The sequence below is a fragment of the Phascolarctos cinereus genome, unplaced genomic scaffold, assembly GCF_003287225.1.
Source record: "Phascolarctos cinereus isolate Bilbo 61053 unplaced genomic scaffold, phaCin_HiC Scaffold_8;HRSCAF=390, whole genome shotgun sequence".
Taxonomy (NCBI): domain Eukaryota; kingdom Metazoa; phylum Chordata; class Mammalia; order Diprotodontia; family Phascolarctidae; genus Phascolarctos; species Phascolarctos cinereus.
The window spans coordinates 53,800,193-53,822,260 of record NW_027556291.1 but is presented as its reverse complement, the minus strand read 5'-3'; the positions used below and the strand labels follow the sequence as shown (position 1 = coordinate 53,822,260).

Genomic DNA, 22,068 nt, shown 5'->3' with positions numbered 1-22,068 from the left:
ATTTCCTAGACTAGTTAGTCAAATGACAGCTCCTTCAGTATGCTCCTTAGAAGCTGGACCCATCTCTGAATCCTATAGAAAGGAAAAGGGTGATAGGTGATGGATCGTGTTGATTTTAACACCTCTGGTGAAAGAGCCATTGAATTCTGGAGTCTGGTTTCTGGGTGTGTTCCTGCTCAGAAAGGGACCAATATCTTCCATGCACACACAGGGAAAGAGTCCCGTCCATAGACTTGTTACAACTGGTTACAACTTTAACTGTGATTTCGGTGGCTTTACCTCATGACACATCAAAGAGTTTTTCTAAAGACTTTTATTTTGTATTAAGTTCAAAGGAAGAAAGTAAAAACAATTACGTTCAAAGACAAAGGAATTCAGACATCATTCTCTGATCCCATATTTTCAGCAAAGAAATGTAAGTAAAACACCCACTGGACAAAAAAAAGAGCCTAGAAAAAAAACAAGCAGAGCATGAAGTTAGGAATCCTTCTCTAGGTTGGGATTAGTGATGTTAGATCATGAGTACATGGCGCAGGAAGAACTCTTTAGATTTTGGAAAACAGGATCCAGTTTGAGTGTTGTGGTGGTACTCGGTGTCAAGGAAGGTTGCAATTAGCCCCAAGCAGGGTCTCCCATCATTTGAACTGGTTGTCAATCAAGGTCCCTTTCATCTTGGCTTTCTTTGCTTCTAGCTCAGCCTAGAAAGAATGAAGAGGCCACATTGTGAGATACTACTCAGAAGGAGTTCTTTTGCTCCCCCCTTCCTCCAGCCTCCCCAAACCCTGCCCTCGAATTCTAGCTCCCTGGCATGAGCATACCCCACCATAAATATGGCCAACCTCTCACCAGAGTCAGTGACTGACAGGCTCACCTAACTTTTTGATGAGACGTGGACGTGATATCTAGTTTTCTCCAATACCATGAGTAAATTCATGCTCCAAACCCAAAGTAGATGGATATCAGATTGCAGAAATGAATAGTCCAAGAAGCCAGACTATGGTCTGTTTAGACCAGACAGACTACATTCTTAACCTGGGGTCTGGGAAGTTAGGCTTTGGGGTTTTTTTTAGTATTTAAAAAAAAAACAAATGAACATATATTTCCCTATAATTGGTTTCCTTTGGAACCCAATATATTTTATGGGATGCATAGAAAAACCATCTTCTGAGAAGGAGGCCCTAGGCTTCATCAGACTGACTTCCAACAGGGTCCATGGAACAAAAATGGTGAAGAAGGCCTGGTCTAGAGAATCGCTACTTTGAGAAGCAATAAGTAGTCCCCATCACACCTAGAAGGTTTCAAGACCTGAAGAGGGAATGGAGTGGCCCCAACCTACTCAGCAGGGGAAGACATATATATGGCCAGCCAGGGCAGACTCTGCAAAAAGCAGGACCTATGCTCATGGCTATAGAAAGGGTTGGCGGCCCAGGGGTATGAGACCTAGTTATAAACTGGACTAGGGACTTAGACTGTAAGCAGTCTGAGGGCAGTGACTGCTTCTGCTTTTTTTTTTTTTTGGTATTCCTAACACTTTGCATAGTATCTGACACGGAGGATATGCTTACTAAATGCTTGCTGGCAGACTGCTGAGCCACTGATTGCCTGCCTGGGTTCCTTCCCCCAAACAGGTTTTTCCCTCCTCTGCTGGGGAAGTTGACCCCTGTCCACGTCCGACGTCACTCACCAGCTCCTGAAGCCGTCTCTTGCTCATGCCTTTCCGCTCCAACTGTTTTTCAATCACTTTGGCATTCTGCGCATATGAGTCAGCAATTTCTCTCTGGCAGAAAACGATTCAACATACAATCGCTAGACTTTCAACAGCGACACACACACAGACCAGAAGGGCCTACAAATGTCACCTGAGCAATGAGATCCTTACGCTGAACTGCAGGAATCTGGCCGCTCCCCAGGAAAGATGAAAAAAAAAAAAACCAAACCAAACCCAAGCCTTGCCAGCTCATCTTTCCAATAATCCTAAGAGTTCAGGTTTCAACTTCACCCAATGGTAAAATAACATCCAACACATTTCCAGTGAGCAGCTCATGTTAAAATCCCATAAAGACAACTGTTGCTACTAATAGTATCAGACAGTTGGGATAGAAACAAGTTTTCTAAAATGGAAACAGTTGACCTTGAGAAAGAAGGACATGGGCTAACTCTACTTTTATCAAGGCAGAATTCTGAAGTATTGTCTCTTTTCTTCCTACTCCCTTCCCCTCCCATGGATTCACTTGTTTGCCCTACATAAATGATTCCCCAATCTCTCCCCCTAACTGCAGCTCCATATTGGCAGTTACGAGCTGCTCCTGCTCAGGAAATTTTCTATTGCTTACCAGGGGTGGGGTGAACCTGCGGCCTCAAGGCCACCTGTGGCCCTCTAAGTCTTCGGGTATGGCCTTTTGACTGAGTCCAAGTTGTACAGAACAAATCCTTTTATGAAGGGGATTTGTTCTGTGAAGTTTGCATTCGGTCAAAGGGCTGCATTTGAAGACCTAGAGGACCACATGTGGCCTCAAAGCTGCAGGTTCCCCACCCTGAGTCTATACCCATTGCTTCTTAAACTGTGGGCCCATATAGAGTCGAGACCCACAGGTTAAGAAACATTGAAGGGGTTGCAAGTAGAAAAAGTTTAAGAAGCCCTGGCCTACAGGATAAAATACAAACTTCTCTGCTTGGCACTGAAGGCCCTTCACATTCTGATTCCAGCTTACCTTGCTAGTCTGATATGACCTGACTTCCCTTCACCTACTCTCCAAACCAGTGAAAACAGACTCCTGGCTGTTTCCTGCTCATATCCTATGGGTGGGTGCCTGCCTTCGTTAGCTTCAGGCAGGCTTCTTCCTGCCCACCATTAAGAACCTTTTCTTCCTTGGAGGCTCAGCGCAGGCCCTTTCCCCGGTGAGGGTTCTTCCCTTTTCCTAGGGCACTGGTCTGGCCTTTTCTTTTGAGTCAGTCACACTCAATCTGGATGACACTTATTTATTCTATGTTCCACCCCACCCTCAGCACAGGATAAGTAAATTTTTACAGGGCTGGAAGCAGCCAAAGTTTCATCCCTTGTACTCCCAACACCTCGCCCAGTGTCTCTTACTTAGTAGGAACTCAATGAATGTTTAGGGAATTGTTTAGTAAGGAAAACTCAGCTCCAGAGAGGGTGAAAAGTGACAGCTGGTAAGCTGTGGAGCCAGGACAAGATGAGCACTGTCCTAATTCCTGGTCCATCACATTTTCCACTAAAGCTTGGTGTCCAGGAAAAGCCCAAACAGGGGGCCAGGAAAAGGAGCACTTACAGCCTCAATCTCCTCCTCTTCTTCATCGATGGTGGAGACGGTGACAGAGCTGAATTTGCCCATGTCCTTCGTACGCTTAGTCATCATTACCTGGAAAAGCAAAGGAAGAAAATACAGTCTAATACCTGGTTCAATCTGGCTCACTCGGATGCCCATGAGTCTTTGTGACAGAAAGTCATACTTGACCAGTGGTTTGAAAGGCCACAAGTTTTGACTTTTCACCATTTTTTCATCAGGAATTTAAAAAACTGATGAAAACACCAGGGGGAATCATTTGGTTTTTAAATGCTCAAACTGAAGATATTTTGGAAGGAATATACAATAGTAATAGTTTATATTCATATAAGGCTTTAGAGTTACAAAGCACTTAATATATTTCTTCTCATTTCCTATAACACAGGCAGGGCAGGAATTATCCCCATTTTGCAGATGGGGAAACTTGAGGTACAGAGCAATGAAGGGCCCTCCCCAAGATCTTTATAGAATATGGCTTTTAACCCTAAACAACTTATACTCACACTTGCTCAAACCTCCTTCACAGGAAACGAGATCTGTTAGGTAGAATTCTGGTGAAAATCTGTTTATTGAAATTTTGAGGCTTTTTTTTTTAAACTAGACTGATTTCATTGGTATAGAGAACTCTCAGTAGGGAAACCCCCTTTACCAATACAGATCTTCGAGTTATGGTCTTAGAAAGCTGTCAGTGGGAACAGGAAGTTAAGTGACTTGGCCTGGACATGGCTCTTATAATAACTTTAAAAGTCAATATTATTAAAATAGAAAATCGGCAGGGCTTCAGGGACACAAGAATTTGAATATGCTGCTGGGGTAACTGTAGGCTGCTGCAAATGTTTTGGAGAGTAATAGGACAACATCAAACTGGAAAAGAAAAACCCTTTCAACCCTGCGATTTCTTGGCTAGAATTTTACCCCAAGAACCTGCTAAAAAGGGGGTAGGGGGAAGACCTGTCTGGACAAAAAGATTCGCAGCCACTTGATTTGTAACAACAAAAAGTAAACCACCTGTCTACTGATGTCTGGCAGATGGCTGAATAAATTACAGCACATTCATGGTAAGGAGGCAGCCTCCGGTGATTGAGAAGGGCAAGAGAGGGCCAGGCTCGGAGTCAAGAAGATCCAGGATCAAGTCTTGCTACTGACCAAGTGACCCTGGGCAAGTCATCTAACCTCTGCTATCCCAGGCGTTCACTGTAAGGAGCCTCAATCCTATAATTGCCAATATACATCGGCAAAGGTAGCTTCCACACAAAGAATTCTAGATACCAACAAAATTACAGACCCACTCCCCTCTTCAGTTAAATGGAGGCAATGGTGCTGTCAACAACGATAAGGATGATGATGACAGTGATGATGATGATGATGATGATGATGATGATGATGATGATGACAACAATAAATACAGAGCATATAAGGAAATAGAAAAAGACTTAGAAGAGGTAATAAAAAATAAAATCACGTCTAGAATTGTGCACACACTTGACTCCAGACTGTCTCTTTCTCTCTGCCTCTTTTTTCTTTCCATACGTGTGTGTGTACATAACTAAGTTTTGTGTGTACATATACATACATATTTAGTTTAGCTGTGTGACATATATGTGTGGATATAGATATATGTTCGTCTCTCTCTCTCTCTCTATATATATATATATATACACACACACACACATATACATACACACACACACATTTATATATATACATACATATTTAAAGGCAAGAAAAAGAACAAAGCCATAAGTAGCAGAATTTAGGCGAGACATGGAAAGGAACATAGTATCCTCTACATTGTTAAATGCTAAGGGTTTTAGCTAAAATTTTCCTCCTTATTTTAAATGTTTCTTTGATTACTGTTGATACTGTTTATAATGACCAGTGTTTTGAAGTTATAAAGTAGACATCACGAAAAAACAAATGTCCAGAAAGACCATTGGGAAGCCAAGCAGAGATGGATAAAACTGAGCTGTGTTTCACTTCTCCTCGCTTTGGCAGATAACTGCAGGTCTCAGCTCTTGGTGCTGTCTACAATGTAGCTTTCCTCATACACAGAAGTTACCTTCTTAGGAGGCTCTTGTTTCTGACTGTATATGTTGGTTTTCCCAAAGCCCTGCCCAAACTTGACAACAGCTCCATCCACGATAAAGGTCACTGGAGCATTTTTCTGCTGGTGCTGGTAAAAGAGCAGCAAGCCACACCTGCAAATAGCAAAGATTCAGATCCCGACACCATGGAGTCTCAAAGTGGGCCAATAAAAGGGAAGGCAGCCATGGTGGAATCAAAGGATGGTGAGGGTTTCGAGTCAGAGGCCCCAGGTTGGAAATCAGTCATGACTTTGTTTGTTAGGACCTTAGGAGGCTAGATCTCGACCTGGGAGAGCCCTTAGAAGCCACTGAGTCCAACCCTATGATTTGACAGAGAATGAATCTGAGGCCCAGGCAGGGCAAGGGCCTCACCCAGGCTCAGAGGGCTAGTAAGTATCTCAGGCAAGATTTCAATCCAGGTCTTGCGGGACTCCAGTAGGCATTATAAATAGGTCCCACCAAAAAGACAATGCCCTTTTACAGATCCAGTGCTGCTCCCAGGTACTCAAACATATGACTGTGAAAGGACTGGTGTTTTGAATAAGGAGAATTTGGAGGCAGTAAAGTTGTTAAGTAGAAGAATATGACAAGGAACAAAAATAGACAAACAATTTGAGCCCTAATGGAGTAGGGGGTGGCAATACTCACTTTCCACACTTCTTCCGGAATTGCCGCTCTATGCCTTCAAGCCTGCAAAGACAAAGGAAGAGGTCACAGAGAAGAAAGAGACCAAGCGGTGCCACCCTGCTCACCCCTGGCCGTTGGCAGCCATATCACCTGCTGTCCTCCGATGGTGGGGGGCGGGGGCATGGGGGGGGCCTCTCAATGCCAGTTCACTTTACAGACCAAGTGACTCCAGGTCATTAAACCTCCCCTAGCCCACCTGCAGAGAGCTACAATCGACTTTTGCTGCTGCCTCCCATGGGCCAGTGATTTGCTTTCCCTTGTGAATGCCAGTTCGTACCTTGCTCTCCTGACACAAACAGTTTCTCTTTAGCAACTGGACAGAGCCCCTCTGAGAGCAGCTGCTAGACCCCAGCTGTCTCGCTCTCATTCTCTCTCTCAGCTCTCGCTCTCGCTCTCTCTCTCTCTCTCTGTCTCACACACACACACACACACACACACACACACACACACACACACATCCATTGCACTAGTGGTCTGTTCCAACTCTTTTCATTAATGCAGGAAGGAATCCATTGATGAAGACAACAAAGAAATCCAAATTATATGAAACATAATTCTCCCAAATAGGATCTGAGTATCACAGAAGCAGAGCTGGGAGGACCCGCAGAGTCAGATGAGGCAACTGAGGCCAGGGGACGGGGAGGGACTTACCCAAGGGCACATAGGCAATAAGCATTGGACAGGGATTTGAACCCAGACGTCCTCTGCCTCCGGAACCAGTGCTCTTCCCACTGCACCACACTGCCTTCTCTTAATCTCAGACCCAGTCCTCTGCTTTCTGCAGTGGCTACTTTTTCAATTCCTTTGGATTAAACTGACAAAGCCAACTGCCCCCAAAAGCTAACAAATGGGCAGACGATTGTTAGCAACAAACATTGCAACATGCCTGGGGAATAACAAATCAAAAGAGATATATCTACTTGGGTTCATCCAAGTTTGAAAGAATTTGAGCCTGACCACAAAGCAAGGAGAAAGCTGTAGACCAGTCCAGTAGTCATCCACACGTGTTGGGGCACTCTCTGTCCTAGTCCTCCCCACCACAGGAGTTCCCCCATTGAGAGAGTCAGCGTCTTACCTCCGGAGATGGACACTCTCCTCTTCCTCTGTGTTACAGAACTTGTGAGCATGTTTGGCTGCATCAATCACCCGGGCTCGGTCCCGGGGCCTCATGGGTAATTTCTCTAACTGGCAATCTGAAGAAAGAAAGGGAGACGGGTCACTGAGGGTCATGGCTCAAGGGAAAGTCTTGAGGATGGGCCTTGTAACACTGTTTTCCACCCCCACCACTTATAAGATCTAAGATGTTGAATTTTCACTGGCATTTGACACTGTATTTTTTTTAAGGACACCACCAAAACTTCTAGATAAAATGTTTACATGGGCAGGGGGAAGTGTTCTTGGCCTGCAACTTCAATGACAGGAACTGGCTGATAGGATTCTTTTATCTACCAATGCTTAACACAGTGTTCTGTGCGGCCGACAAATGCTATGCCAGAACTGAGGCCTCAAACCATGTAGGCTGCACAGAATTCTAAGAGGAAAGTCGGGTCAAGCGGATGAGATCCTCTCAAGAATGTAACTGTAACAACATAAGCACCAGCACAAACAATTCCACTGAGGAATAAAAGGAAGCTATCCAAAGAGAGCAAAGTGGGGAAGCCAACAACTCACCAACCAACTTATACTTTTAAAAAAGGCTCATTAAACAGGCAAAGTGGCAAAAGATTGGAGAATTTGATGCTGGAGGGGCTGTGGGAAGCCAGCTTTATGCTAATTCGCTCCTGGGGGAGCCACGGCTTGGACCAACTGTTCTGGAAAACAATTTGGAATCACACAAGAAGATTTACCAAACTGTTCGTCCCCTTTGACCCAGAGATCTCCACATTAAGCCTTATATGCCAAGGAGGTTAATAATAGGATGAAAAGACCTATATGCATGAAAACAGTTAGGAAAAATATGCACCAAAATATTGGCCGTAATAAAAAAAAATAGCTGCAAACAAAATCTGTACGCAAAGATTGGGAAATGGATATAACAAAACAGTGACATAGAAATGTAATACGATATTACTGCACCACAAGGAAGCGGTCAGAGAAACTTGGGGGAATTCCTATGAAGGGATACAGAACAAAGAAAGCAGAGCCAAAAGAACATTATACACAGTGCCTATTTGACATAAAGAAACACAACAAAACTTGGACCAGGTACAATGGACAACATTAAAGTACACAGCCTTCCAATGGGTTAACAACTGCGGCAAACTACAAAAATGGGATTTATCACTCTCATAGGGTGACTGCAGATGATAATAAATCCCACTTTTGTGGGATTCTACTTAACTGTTTCAGAGAAATGTACTCTGTTGTGAGCAAAACAAACGTATCAGTAAAGTATTAAAATAAAAGTAGAGACCTACAGGGGATGAAAGCAAGAGAACGTTAACTGCGGATGAATACAAAAATCAATGGCATCCTGTAAAAATATTGGGGGAGGGTGCTCAGAGTAAGCTGTGGTGGACGATGAATGCTGATAACAACAAAGAGGGCATCTGGAAAGCTCTGCTGAGTGTCTAACTTAAGGAGGTCAAAGACAGTATATGAAAATAGTTACAGCAACCCCTTTTTATTGTAGTAAAGGACTGGAAACAAAGAGGCTGCCCAGCAGTAATGGAATGGCTGAACAAATTGTGGTACATGAATGTAACAGAACAGCGAGAAATTATAAATGTGATGGATTCGGGGAGATCTGAGAAACCCTGTATGAACAGATGTAGACTGAAGTGAGAAAAACTAGGGGCACAGTCTCCAAAATGACAACGATAATAGTAATGTAAAGGAAAACGGCATCAAGAAACTTCAGAACTCTGATCGCCCATGATTACTGATGAGGAAGCAAAGAGGTGCTGGACTGTGGGTACAGAATAAGACATACATTTATCGACATAACACGTGTATTACTTTATTTTGCTTCATTATATTTATTGATTACAAGGGAAAATTTTGAGCATCGATGGAACATTAAAAAATAGCAGAAGAGAGCTCATAAGCAGAGAATCAACAAGGGCAGTTGGGTTCCTAATACGCTATATTTAATACACATTTTTCAAAAACCTGAAACAGAAGCTCACTGTTCCTATATAATCCTTTTGTTCCATTCTTGGTATACAGAAGTGTTTGTGTTTATTGGTGTTTGTTAAGTATAGAATAAAAAAATACAAGCATTTAAAAAAACAAAGACAAACCTAAGAAACTATGTCAGAGGCAAGAAAAGCAAGGAAGGGAGAACACCACAGCTGAAGTAAGAGGAGATAATTTTAACAGAAATAAAAGAGTTACTCAATTTTTATTTTGTTTTGTTTTCCCTACCAGACTTTTCTCTTCGGACTTCTAAGAACAGAATAAGAACTAGTTAACATTGAGTTAAAATTCAAGACAAGTGAATGGATGGCAAGAGATCATCTCCCAAGTTGAAGCTTCCAGGCTCACACAATCTACATCTCAGGGTACTTAAAGAGTTGGCTGGCATGGCTGCTGAGCCAAGGGTGGCAATTTCTGAAAAAGTATGGTAACAAAAAGGACTGGAGAGAAATGTCCTAATGTTATTTTTGTTTAAATGATGGAGTGGATTGGTTGCTAAGTGTGATCTGAATTCTTGGCAAGACTGTAGAGTATATTATTAAAGCAATAACTTGGGAGCATGTAGAAGGTTCTGATCACCAAGGGCTGTCAAGTCATGACAGACTAACCTCATTCCTAATGTGATAGGTAGATCAGGGAAATGTAGTAGATACGGGGTGCCTAAATTTGACCAAAGCATTTAACGAAGTCTCTCGTGTGCCGCTTGTGGACACAGTGGAGAGATGTGGACTGGATGATAATACAATGAGATGGATAGTTGAAGAGGCTCATAGCTCTAGAACTGGCAGGGATCTCACAAGCCATCTAGTCAAACCTCTTCACTTTACAAAGGAGGAAATTGAGGCCTGGAGGGGAAAGGGAAAGGGAATAATCATTTCTATGGTGCCCAGTAGGTACCAGGCCCTGTGCTAAGGGTTTTTTGCAAACATTAACTCATTTGATCTTCACAACAATGCTGGGAAGTAGGTGCTGTTATTATCCCCATTTTATAGACAAGGAAACTGAGGCAAATAGAGGTTAAGTGACTTGCCCAGGATCACACAGCTAGTAAGTGTTAGAGGCAGGATTTGAACTCAATTCTTCCTGATTCCATGCCTAGCTCTCTATCCACTTCACCACCAGCTACAGTTAAGTGGCCTGCCCAAACTCACAGAGGTTGTCAAGTGTCAGAGGTAGGATTTCAACCCTATTCCTTGGGAATTCCAAAGCTACCTTTTTTGTTTGTTTGTTTTTTGGTTAGGCAATTGGGATTAAGTGACTTGCCCAGAGTCACATAGCTAGGAAGTGTTATGTGTCTGAGGTCAGATTTGAACTCAGGTCCTCCTGACTCCAGGACCAGTTCTCTATCCACTTTGCAACCTAGTTGCCCCACTTTGTTTGTTTTTCACAGCTGGAAGCTCAGACCCAAGGAGTCTGAATTGACATGAACTTAGAAGGAAATTCTCAAATGAAATGTCCCAACAGATGCTGTTCAAAGTATCTATCACTGACTTAAATGAACACTCATCCCAGTGGTACATGACACAAAGCTGAGAAGCAGGGACATTGTTTCTAGAATCAGACAGGTGACTGAACCATGCAGACCACAGCTGCCCTTTCAGGCCACATTATGGGGGCCTAGTATTCACTTATGGATACCACATTTTAGGAAGAACAATGATTCTTCTGGAGTGAAAAATCACGGGCTAAGAGCTGGATGAGGCCTTAGAGACTATCAGGTCCAACTCTCCTCATTTCACAGAAAAGGAAACTGAGTCCCAGAGAGAGTGAGGTGACTTGTCCAAAGTCAGACAAGTTATAAATGGTAGTAGGGCCAGGATTTGAACTCAGGTTCTAGGACTCTAAATCCAATATTCTTCCTTTGTAATATGTTGCCACAGGAAGGCAACAAGGATGGAGACTATACCATGCCTAAGTATTTTTGGGCAAATCACTTCACCACTCTGGGCCTCAGTTTCCTTATCTGTAAAATAAGGACTGGACTGGATGCCTCTCCTGCTCTAAAGCCATTATCTTTTGATCTATATGAGGACTGGTTGAAGAAATTGGGTACATTTACCTTGGAACACTGCACTGACCACTGGAAAATGAACAGAATCAGATGAAATGAGGGCTGTATTTGAACTTACAAGACTAGGGGTTGAGGAAGTATCTGAAGGGCTGTCATGTAGAAGAGGGATTTAAATAGCAAGCAAATGACTTGGGTGCCTATTTTGGAAGAGCTTGAAACCCAGTTGGGAAGACATAAATTCACAATGGAAAGAGGTTAAGCAATTTACAAAGTAATATATCAGCAAATAGAAAATGAGGTCGAATGATACAAGGGCAAAAGTACTGCTGGATTTGGAGTTCGAGGGCCTGGGTTCAAGTTCTTACTCCAAGCCCTTCCCTTTTCCAAACTGCTCTCCTTGTATTATCATCCTTTCAGTCTGTCAGGTTTATAACATTCAAATTCTCTTCACACCCCACTCCCACCCTACATATCCAATAAGATGCTAAATCTTTTTGTTTCTACCTCCAAAAACACATGCTGTATCTGACTCCTTCTCTTCTGATTCACACAGCTACCATCTTAGTTCAAGACTTCATCATCTCTTCCCTAGATTCCTCTAGGAGGCAACAGCTGCCTAATTACAGTTATCCCTTCACATCGATGGGGTTGGGGAAGGGGGCAGCACCCCCATGATCTGGAAAAGCCTGTCAAATTTTTGGCCCTCCCTTTGTACCAGAGATGAAGTCTGATTTTTTTTCTTTTTCTTTTATGAGGTGTTTACAGTACCTTCTTGTAAAATTTGGGTTAGGTATTTGGTCATAGGCTATATTATATAATACCATACATACATTTTATGCATTTCTGAGTTTCTAAACTTTTTCTGTGTCATCTGCGGCTTCCACAAAACTCCCCCAAAATTCCCATTTAATTTCTTATGCTGACCTACAATATATCAAAATCGTGATGGGGAAAGTCTTGATGTGGAAGGGATAACTGTAGTCTCTCACCACTTCAGTTGATCTACCACACTGCTGCCAAAATGATTTTCCTTAAGCCCAGGTCTGACCATGTAGCCCCCGTACTCAGTCACCTCCTGTGGCTTCCTATTGCTTCTAGGATAAAATGCAAGCCCCTGTTTAACTTTGAAAGCCCCTCAAAACCTGAGCCCAACTTATCTTTCCAGCCTCTGGACATTATTTCCCCTCTGGCACTCTGTGATCCAGCCAAACTGACCTTCTTTCTGTTCCTCAAACAACATTCTCTGTGCCTTTGCAATGGAGAACCCCCATTTTTGGAATGTACTCCCCCTCCCCACTTCTGCCTCTTCCTTTTGCACCATCAAGCACTAAAGGCAGGAAGCCTTTTCAGATCTCCCAGCTGTTAGTGCCCACCCTCCTAAACTACCCTGTATTTAACCACTTTGTATGTATTTGTAAGTATTTTATATATCTTTCACATTAGGATGTAAGCTCTTCGAGGGCAGAGAATGTTTCATTCTTTGTACTTGTGTCCCCAGCACTGTCCTTGATGTATGCAGTGGATGCTTAATGTTTACTGAGTGGAATTACTGAATTAATAAATGCTTGCTATTGATTGACATGTTGTAAAAGTAGAAATAACAAGATTTGGATTGGACATGTGGGGTAAGAGTGAAGGGTGGAGGATGACATCCAGGTTGCAAACCTGGGAACCTGGTAGGACCCTTGACAGGAAGAGGGAGGGAATAAAATTCGAGGTTTGGGCCGGATACTCTTTGAGATGCCTTCTAGCCCTACATGTGCTGTCTCTTCCTACCAGAAAGTCAGCTCTCCTCCAGAACAGGAAGCCTCTTGTTTGTTATATTTGTTTTCCAGCATTTAGCACAGGGCTTGGCACACAGTAAACGCTTGACAAATGCTCATTCATTCACGCATGCATTCATTCTAGATCTGTACCCCTACGTTTCCAGGGGACCACGAAACAGAGGGGAGAGTTGAAGGGGCCAGGATGACACAGAGCACAGGAGGAGGAGACTACTGTGAAGAGGCAGACCTCCTGGGCTGACCGAGGGCAGGTGGCTCGCAGGGCAGAGCTGGCTCTCTCGATCGCGAGCTGTCGGAGCCCCCCCTGCGCCCCCTCCCCCGCCCCCCCCAAATGCTTTCCCCTCCCCACCCCAGCCCGTGCAGCTCACCCAGCACTAGCACCATCTGGCCGCACAGACAGTAGTAGACGTGAAGAGGCTTCTCGCCGTCGTCGTACTCCTCTCGGTCCCGGGTGTCCGAGCACACTACTGAGCGCGAGACCACCTTTGGCATCACAGTAATAATAGCTCTTCCCAACTCTAAGCTTCTACCGCCGGCCCCAGTGCCGGAAGGCCCGGGAGGGAGGTGAAATATGGGAGGAAATGACGTCATGCGCCGAAGCCCGCGGTTTAGCCCGTTACTCCCAATCTTCCCCATTTTTCCCTGGGGTCTAGGCCACTAGATTTCCCCTGCTGCCCACCGCCCCCGAGTCTCCAGGCTCCTGGTGTGTAACGTTGTCCGGAGCGACGAAAGGCCCGGGAGGGGGGGGGGCGGGGGGGGCCGTTATTACACAGCCTAAGGAATCAGACCTGAGAGGGCACTTGGCCAGGCCTAATACTACCAGCCGGTGGATTCCGGTTAAAAAAGCCCCCCTTCCCCGCCTCCCCCCCGCCCCGGTCCCCTAGGTTCGGTATAGATCCGTCCGACCTCTCATCCAGCGGCTGGCTCTGGGCATTTCGAATCCTTGTAACGCAGACCCTAAGACGAATAAGCGACGAGAACGCCTCATGGAATTCTCCAAGCTGCCTTGGAAGGCTCTCTGCTCTAGAGCCGGAAGGCATCTCAGTTCGAATCTCTTCTTTAACAGAAGCGGAAACTGAGGTCCAGGATGGGGAAATGAGTTGCCCAAGGCAATCAGTCCAACTTCTACCTTAACGGGAATCCCCTCCACAGTATATCCGAAGGGTGGCCATTCAGCCTTTGTGTGAAGACATCCAATGAGAAGAAACCTACTGCCCCTAACTCAGCCCATTCATTCCCTTTTGGGACAGTTCTTGTGGGGAAGTGGAGGTGTTGTTCCAGACATTATACCTATTTACCTCTCTTCAACTTCTACCTCCTAGGTGTATCACCTGGGGCCAAGCAGAACAACTTTCACCCCGTTTCTGCCTAAGTAAGATAAGTACTTCAGATACTTAGAAACAAGTCTTGGTTTCTCTAAGCTAAACATGCCCAGTTCTTTTACACGGATTCTCATATGGCATGAACTCCATGTCTTTCATCATCCTGGCCACCCTCCTCTGGACACTTTTAGGTTTATCAATGTCCTTTCTAAAATGTGGCACCCAGCGCAATGATGTTTCGGCAGCTAGGTGGCGCAGAGGATAGAGCATCGGCCCTGGATTCAGGAGGACCTGAGTTCAAATCCAGCCTTAGACACATAATACTTCCTAGCTGTGTGACTCTGGGCAAGTCACTTAATCCCAATTGCCTCACTAAAAATACAAAAACAAAAAAACCCCCCCAATATTCCAGATGTAGTGTGATCAGGACAAAGTACAGCAGAACTACCCACTCACCAAGCCTGACCACTAAATGCAGCCTGGGACACTATTAACCTCTCTGGCTGCTCTATCACAGGATTAGGGTAGCTGGGTGATGCAGTAGATAGAACTCTGGGCCTGGAATCAGGAAAACCTGAGTTCAAATCTCGCCTCAGATACTTACTAGCTGTGTGTCCCTGGGCAAGTCACTTATCCCTATTTGCCTCAGTTTCTCATCTGTAAAATGATCTAGAGAAGGAAATGGCAAACCGCTCCAATATGTTAGCCAAAAAACCCCAAAAAACCCAAATGGAGTCACAAAGGTCACAGAGTTGGACAATAACAATTTCAGGATTATCATATATCAAGTTTGTACTTCACAACCCCCCCCCCACACACACACACCAAGTACTTCTTCAGACAAACCACTATCTACTCAGGCAATCCCTATTTTGGAGATGTAGAGTTGAATCTAGCCAGATCTTTTGGTATCCTGACCCCGTCAGCCACTGTGTTAGCCATCTTGCCCAGCTTGGTGCCATCAGGATGTTTGATTAAGCATACTACCTATGCCTTCATCCAAGTCACTGACTGAAAAAGAAATTTGAACAGCATAAAATTAAGGATGGAATCCTAGGGTCATTGATAACCATAGAGACATCCAACTAAGTTAATATTGTAGGGCCAAGTTAACGTTGACTGTTTAAATGACTACTTTGTAGGAACAGTTATCAAACTCATTCAAAATCTGCCTACAAACTAACCTACATTCTCTCCATCCAGAAGGATAGGATTCGACAGTTTGTCAAAAGCTTTGCTGAAATCAAGATAAACCATATCCACAATATCCCCTTGACTTTCCAGTCTAGTAACACTATAAAAAAATAACATTAGTCTGGCATGGCCTGTTCTTGATGAAGCTATGCTGATTGTTGAGGTTTTTAAATAACTTTTTTGTTTTTATGTCACAGTTATATTCACATTACAATTCTGCTACCCAGGGCAGCTAGGTGGAGCAGTGGATAGAGTCAGAAGGACCCGAGTTCAAATCCAGCCTCAGACACTTGACACTTACTAGCTGTGTGACCCTGGGCAAGTCACTTAACCCCAATTGCCTCACCAAAACAAAACAAAAACAAAAAACAATTCTGCTACTCAGTGATCCCTTCCTTATTTCAATGAAAACAGGCAAAACCAGTGAACATGTTGACCAGTCTGATAGTGTATGGACAACATTCCACATCTTTATTCCTCCACCTCCTCCACCTCCTCTTCTTCTTCTTCATCATCATCATCATCATCATCATCATCATCATCATCATCATCATCATCCTTCCTTTTTGAAGAGGACCAATGACATCACAGGTGACATGTTGACTCTCATGTGAATTGGATTTCAGTGAGGCAGAGTTGCACAAAGTCTTCAGCCTCACTTTCTCTTCCAGTGTCATTGAAGTACAGTGGCAAGACAAAAGTCAAGATGACTCACAATGGCCAGGGATGCAGTGGATGACCTTGGTGTCTTCAATATCCCAAAAGAAGGAAGATATTTCCTCACCTTTTCTCCAAGGGTCAAGATTGGCCATTGCAATTAGCTTTCTCCTTCAGTGTTGTTTTTTTTTAACTCATTCCTATCATTGCAGTCATCATAAATATTGCTTTCTTGCTCCTGCTTGCTTAATTCTACATTAGTTCACACCAATCTTCTCATTTTTCTCAGCATTCTTCATTCATAATTTGTTATGGCATCATTATCTCAAGTTGTTCAGCCATTCCCCACTGCACTGCTTATGGCTTTTTCTTGCCGAAGAAAAATCAGGAAGGCTCTTTGTGACTATATTTCATCCTCTTCTCCATGTTTGGTAATCATCTCTTTAAGTAAATATTAGAGAATTCTGCCAGAATTTGAAGTCAAGCCTATAGTTATTTTACGAGAATCTGCTTTAATAATCGGAGCAATGTTTACCCTTCTCGAACCCATTGACAGTAGCTCAGCAGCCACATCTGCCAGTTCTTTCAGTATCTAGTATAATGTTCCTCTGGGTCTGGTGACTTGAATTCATAAAGGGCAGCTGAGTGCCCTTTTCTAATCTCCCTATGGCCCTTTGCTTTAAGTTTCCTGGTAGCCTTTTTTTTGTTCCGTCCTTTCCAGTCCAAAGGTCATTCATTCTACCTGACGGAGAAGTCAGAAGAGTTGGGCAGTTCTGTCTCTCTTCCTCCTCTACTGGAGACATCCAACCAACCAGGTTAATATTGTAGGGCCAAGTTAACGTTGACTGTTTAAATGACTACTTTGTAGGAACAGTTATCAAACTCATTCAAAATCTACCTACAAACTAACCCAATTGGGCCAGAATTGAACTACATTTGTATTTAGTCTGAAACTAGAGACCACAACTACCTAAGAGAGAGAAGCTCACCATCAGGCTGGCTACAGGGCAATAAAATGGCAGAAACTCTCAAAAGACCATCTCCTAGGTCAAAGAAGGCTTGCAATCTGCCTGAGTGATCAAAGTCCTCTCATCAGTGAAATCCCATATCTCATATGCGTAAAGCCTTCAGGGTCTTTCTTCTCTGTCATCTCTTATTTTATTTCACACAGTGTCTGACTTATCCATCCATCCCAAACACTTAGGTGGTTCCTCCTCTTTTCCCTAATTTATCTGAAAAGAACCCATTTTGCTGTCCAATAGGGACAATGAGAAATGCCTTGGTAGCTCTTTGTACTGCTCTATCTGAACTTCGCCACTGACATACTGACACTATTTTTTGGCATATCATTTTTATTTATTATTTTTAATTCAGCTTTATTTTATTTTAGGTTCTCTCTCTCTCTCTCTCTCTCTCTCTCTCTCTCTCTGTCTCTCTCTGTCTCTCTCTGTCTCTCTCTCTCTCTCTCTCTCTCTCTCTCTCTCTCTCTCTCTCTCTCTCTCTCTCTCACCTCCCCTTCCCCACCAGCATTGACAGAGCAAGAAAAACAAAACCCATTACAACTATTCAAGCAAAACAAATCCTCACATTGCCCATTAAAAAATAAAATGGGGGGCAACTAGGTGGCAAAGTGGATGGAGCACTAGCCCTGAAGTCAGGAGGACCTGAGTTCAAATTTGACCTCAGACCAAACACTAAACCTGAGAAAGGCCCTTCAGAGAAGCTTAATGTTGGGGACTGAAAGACAATTTGGAATCTGGTCAGGCCTGGGTGTCTGCCAGGGGCCTGTTGGAAGCTACAGAGGAAATGACGGGGATGCTTTTAGAATGGAAAATGATGTCATCCCCTGGTCCCCTCTCTCTAGAGGGGGCACCCAGAAGAGGCTGTTTAGATGGGCACGGAGATGTCAAAGTGGGATGGGGGTGGTAGGGGTTTTGCAGCCAACAGAGCTATAGTTAGGCTGTGCCCCGCCTGCTTGATTGTCTGCTTGAGAGAGTTCTGCCATGGGCCCATTCACTATGGCAACCCTGCTTCTGGGGAGGAGTGTGGGGGCACAGTCTTCCTGAGGCATAGTCCCTTTCTGTAATCCGGCTCTGCTGGCCACACACAGGCAGGCCACACACAGAGGCTTTGGGAACAACTTCAGCCGATGTCTCTGAGTTGTTTTTTTGTCAGGTTGTCCAAGGGAGGAAGGAAAAATGCCACATGAAAGAGAGGCAAGCCCATCAATCAATCAATCAGCATTTATTAAGCACTTACTGTGTACCAGACACTGTGCTAGGTGCTTGGAATACAAAGATAAAAGTGAAACATCAGAAACACATGCAGATCACTCTGTATCATCTCATAGTCATTGGTGGCTAGGGACTAGGCCACTCTGTCTTTTTTGTGCCACCCCCTCCCCCAGTCAATCCTCAAAAACCTATTTTTGTCAGGACACTCACCCTTGTCCAAGGACCTGCAATGGCTCTCTACCAGATAGAAAATTCTCAGCCTAGCATTCTAAGGCCTATTATCAAGTATCGCCACCCCCACCCCCCCCTCCCCACCTCTACTCCACCCCCAGGCGCCTTGCCAAGTCCAGCTCTCATTTCTCCCCAGGGAAGTTCTACTTTTCCACTCAGGCTGATCTCCCTTCCCGTTCCCTACAAACGACTTACCTCCATACCCTGCATAAGCCATGTTCCTTAGTACATAGCAAATGCTTGATATTTGTTTAGTTGGGGCAGTGGGGCACGGTGGAGAGAAGGTTGAATTTGGAGTCAAAGGGCCTCAGTTTAAATCCTGGTTCTACCACTTACTGACTTCCCCTCCCTGGGCCTCAGTTTCCTCTTCTGTAAAATGAGGGGGTTGGACTAGATGGCCTTTGAAGGCCCTTTCAGCTCTACAACTAGGATCCATGCTGAAAAGGGAAGTGGTGAACATCATCAAATGCAGAGAGGTTAAGACAACGAAGACTGTGTAAAAGCCATTGGTTTTGGCAACTGGTCAGCGAACTATGAGAAGAAATTAGTTTTATTTTATTTTTAAAAATTTCATTATGTTACAAAAAAACAAAAAAAAATTTTCATTTTATTGATGCCTTTTCTTTTTGCATTACAGTCATTTCAGTGTATACCCACTCATTCCATCATCAAATTAGTGATGTGGCTAAGAAAAATATTAAAACTTTGAAGCAAAACCAACCAGCATGGTGACTATGTTTGACAACGCATGCGACATCCCATTCAATGGACCCCACTCCCCAACCTCCCCTTCTACTGAATGGAGAGAGGGGTTTCTTCGCCTCATCTCCAGGGCCAAGACTGGTCATCTCGATCACTCAGTCTTTGGCTTTGTTGGGTTTGCTTAATTATTTATAATATATAATTTACTTTAATCTCTGCTTATATTATTTTACTGGTTCGGCTAATTTCCATCTGCATCAGTTCATAAAAGCCTCCCCACGTTTGAAAGAAAGAGCAATTTCAATAGAAAGGATTTGGATAGGGGGAGATAGAAGTCAGATTTCAGGAGGTTGGGAGGTGAAGCTGAAAGGATAATGAATGTAGAGGACTTTTTTTTTTTAATATTTGCTGATAACTGTTCTTCTTATATCACCTTCATTTCCAAACATTCCATTCCCCCTCCCAGCCCAGACAGCTGGCCATCCCTAATTACAAAGAATATAAAAATGTACTTTGTCAAAACTGAGATTAAAGATATATGCAATGTCCCACACCTACAATGAAGGGAGGTTAGTACATTTGATCCTTACTTCCGTCAAATTCTCCACAAAAAAGTAATTTATCAGAAGAGAAAAGTTACTCGTAGCCAGTGTGGGTTAGTTTGGCTGAACTGGTTTTCGTTTGTTTGTTTTCGGTTTTTGTTTTTTACGTTCTTTCTTTTAAATTCTTTGCAAGAAGGGATGGCTCTCTAGGGAGCTGTGTGACTGAGTAAATCATTTAAATTTTTTCCATTTGTAAAATGGCCATAATATTAGCACTTACCTCACCAAGTCTTTGAGGATATTTAGAATGTAAACCCCTTGTGGGTAGACATTGTTTCACTTTTCTCTTTGAATCCCCAGAGTCTAATTAGCACCTAGTAAATGTTTATTGATAGTTTAAAGCTTGATCAAACGGAAACCAGTGCAGAGCTCTTTGCAAACCAGAAAGTTCCTTAGAAATGCTAATTACTTGGTGCAATTGACTGTTACCCCTCCGCTTGGTCAGCTTCTTTTTTTATGGGTAACTCATCCCTTGTTTTACTTTCGCTTAAAATCTTTTTAGTTGTTGATTCAAATTTGTAAGATAAAGAGCCATTCCTCAGTAGATAAAAATGGTCAAAGGATATGAACTGACAGTTTTCAGAGGAAGAAATCGAAGCTATCAACAGCCATGTGAAAAAATGTTCTAAATCACTGATAATTAGAGATATACAAATTAAAGCAACTTTGAGGCTCCATCTTGCAAAGATGACCAAAGAGGAAAATGACAAATGCTAGAGGGGATATGGGAAAACAGGTACACTAAATGCACTATTGGTGGAACTGTGAATCGCTCTAGCCATTCTGGAAAGCAATTTGGAAAAGCCCAGAGAGTGGCCAAGTTGTGCACACCCTTTGACCCAGCAATGCTGCTGCTAAGCCTATACCCCAAAGAAATTGAAGAATTCCAAGTATCTACATGTACATGGTAGCCAAAAAATTGGGAACTATTCTCCTATTGGAGAATGGCTAAACAAATTGAGATGGAATGTTACTGTGCCACGAGAAATTAAGACATGGCCAGTTTCAGAGCAGAACTAGAACAATGTATCCAACGATAGCATTATAGACAGAAACAGCTTTGAAACACTTTAGAACTCTGATCGACCAAATGACAAATCACGACTCCAAAAAAAGAAAGCTGAAATGAGCCACTCACTTCCGAAGAGGTGATAAACTTGAAATGCAGAGACTTTTTTTTTTGGACTTGACTAATGTAGGAAGTTGTTTTTGCTAGTTTATGTAGCTGTCTATTGAGAGATTTGTTTTTCGAGTTTTTTTATGTGCTAATGAGAGGCAGGGGTAATGGGAGGGACAGAATACTTTTTAAAAAACCTTGTTATTTGAAAATAAAAATAATAAACTAAAAAAGGAAGGGGGTGGCAGAAGCTCCTTTGGTATACTTTGTAAACATTTATTTCCCATAATTGCTAGCCTCTCTCCCGCCTGCTGCTCTCCAGGCATCCCTCCGGTTCCTGGACAAGACATATCTACTCTATTATTGAGTCCGTGGGCCCAGAATGGTTCTCCTGGTTACTGGTGTTTGTAAACGTGGCTGCTGAGAGTTACAGGGTTGTGACAGAGTGGATGCTGGCTCCATTTCCGTCCCCTCTCCTTCTATGTCTCAGGGGGTCGCCCACCTTGACTCCCGATACTTTCACTCCCCCAAGGCCTCCCCCACTCCGCCCCTCCAGGTCAGTAGATTGCCTCGAACTCTCTCGCAGAGCTCGCTCCTTTGCCCCGGTCCCCTTTGATGTCAATGGTGCAACCCTCCTCCAGGATCTCGCTGCCTTGTCTCGTGGGTGTAAGTAGAGCTGGAGCCCTGCTCTTCCCCGGCCCCACTCCAGGCTTGGCTGACGGGGCGGCTTGTTCCCCCCAGAGAACGCCTTTCGCTGAATGGTACAGCCCCAGTGTTTCTGTGGGAGAGCCCTAGAGCAGGAGGTTGACAGCAGCGGCGGGGGGGGGGATTGGTATAGGACTAAAAACGTCCTTCCATAAAAGCACCCAGTATTGCCCCTCCTTCCCCTCCCTGGAGTTGCACTGTTAATTATTGCTCTTGTGAGCTTGCTCATCTCCCCCCCTTCTGGTGACTTCGTGTAGCTCTTGTCACCGCCTTCCACCCGTCCTCCCCCGCGCCT

At 43.8% G+C, this 22,068-nt stretch overlaps 1 protein-coding gene across 1 annotated transcript; it reads right to left on the bottom strand.

The window, feature by feature from the left end:
• Positions 1-295: 295 nt before the first annotated feature.
• On the bottom strand, positions 296-13,691 carry STEEP1 (STING1 ER exit protein 1). The gene is made up of 7 exons (XM_020975138.2): positions 13,378-13,691; positions 7,152-7,269; positions 6,038-6,079; positions 5,365-5,503; positions 3,291-3,380; positions 1,685-1,777; positions 296-698 (listed from the first exon to the last, which is right to left on the bottom strand). Exons 1-7 carry the CDS (start codon positions 13,643-13,645, stop codon positions 636-638), a joined length of 813 nt encoding a protein of 270 aa, XP_020830797.2. The 5' UTR covers positions 13,646-13,691; the 3' UTR covers positions 296-635.
• Positions 13,692-22,068: the final 8,377 nt, after the last annotated feature.

Excerpts from the sequence above, each read along its gene's own strand:
- STEEP1 (XM_020975138.2), bottom strand. The coding sequence starts at position 13,645 with ATGGGGAAGATTGGGAGTAACGGGCTAAACCGCGGGCTTCGGCGCATG. Across the intron at positions 3,381-5,364 it reads AACAAGAGCCTCCTAAGAAG|GTAATGATGACTAAGCGTAC; the intron begins GTAACTTCTGTG and ends TTGCTTTTCCAG. Across the intron at positions 699-1,684 it reads AGAGACGGCTTCAGGAGCTG|GCTGAGCTAGAAGCAAAGAA; the intron begins GTGAGTGACGTC and ends CATTCTTTCTAG.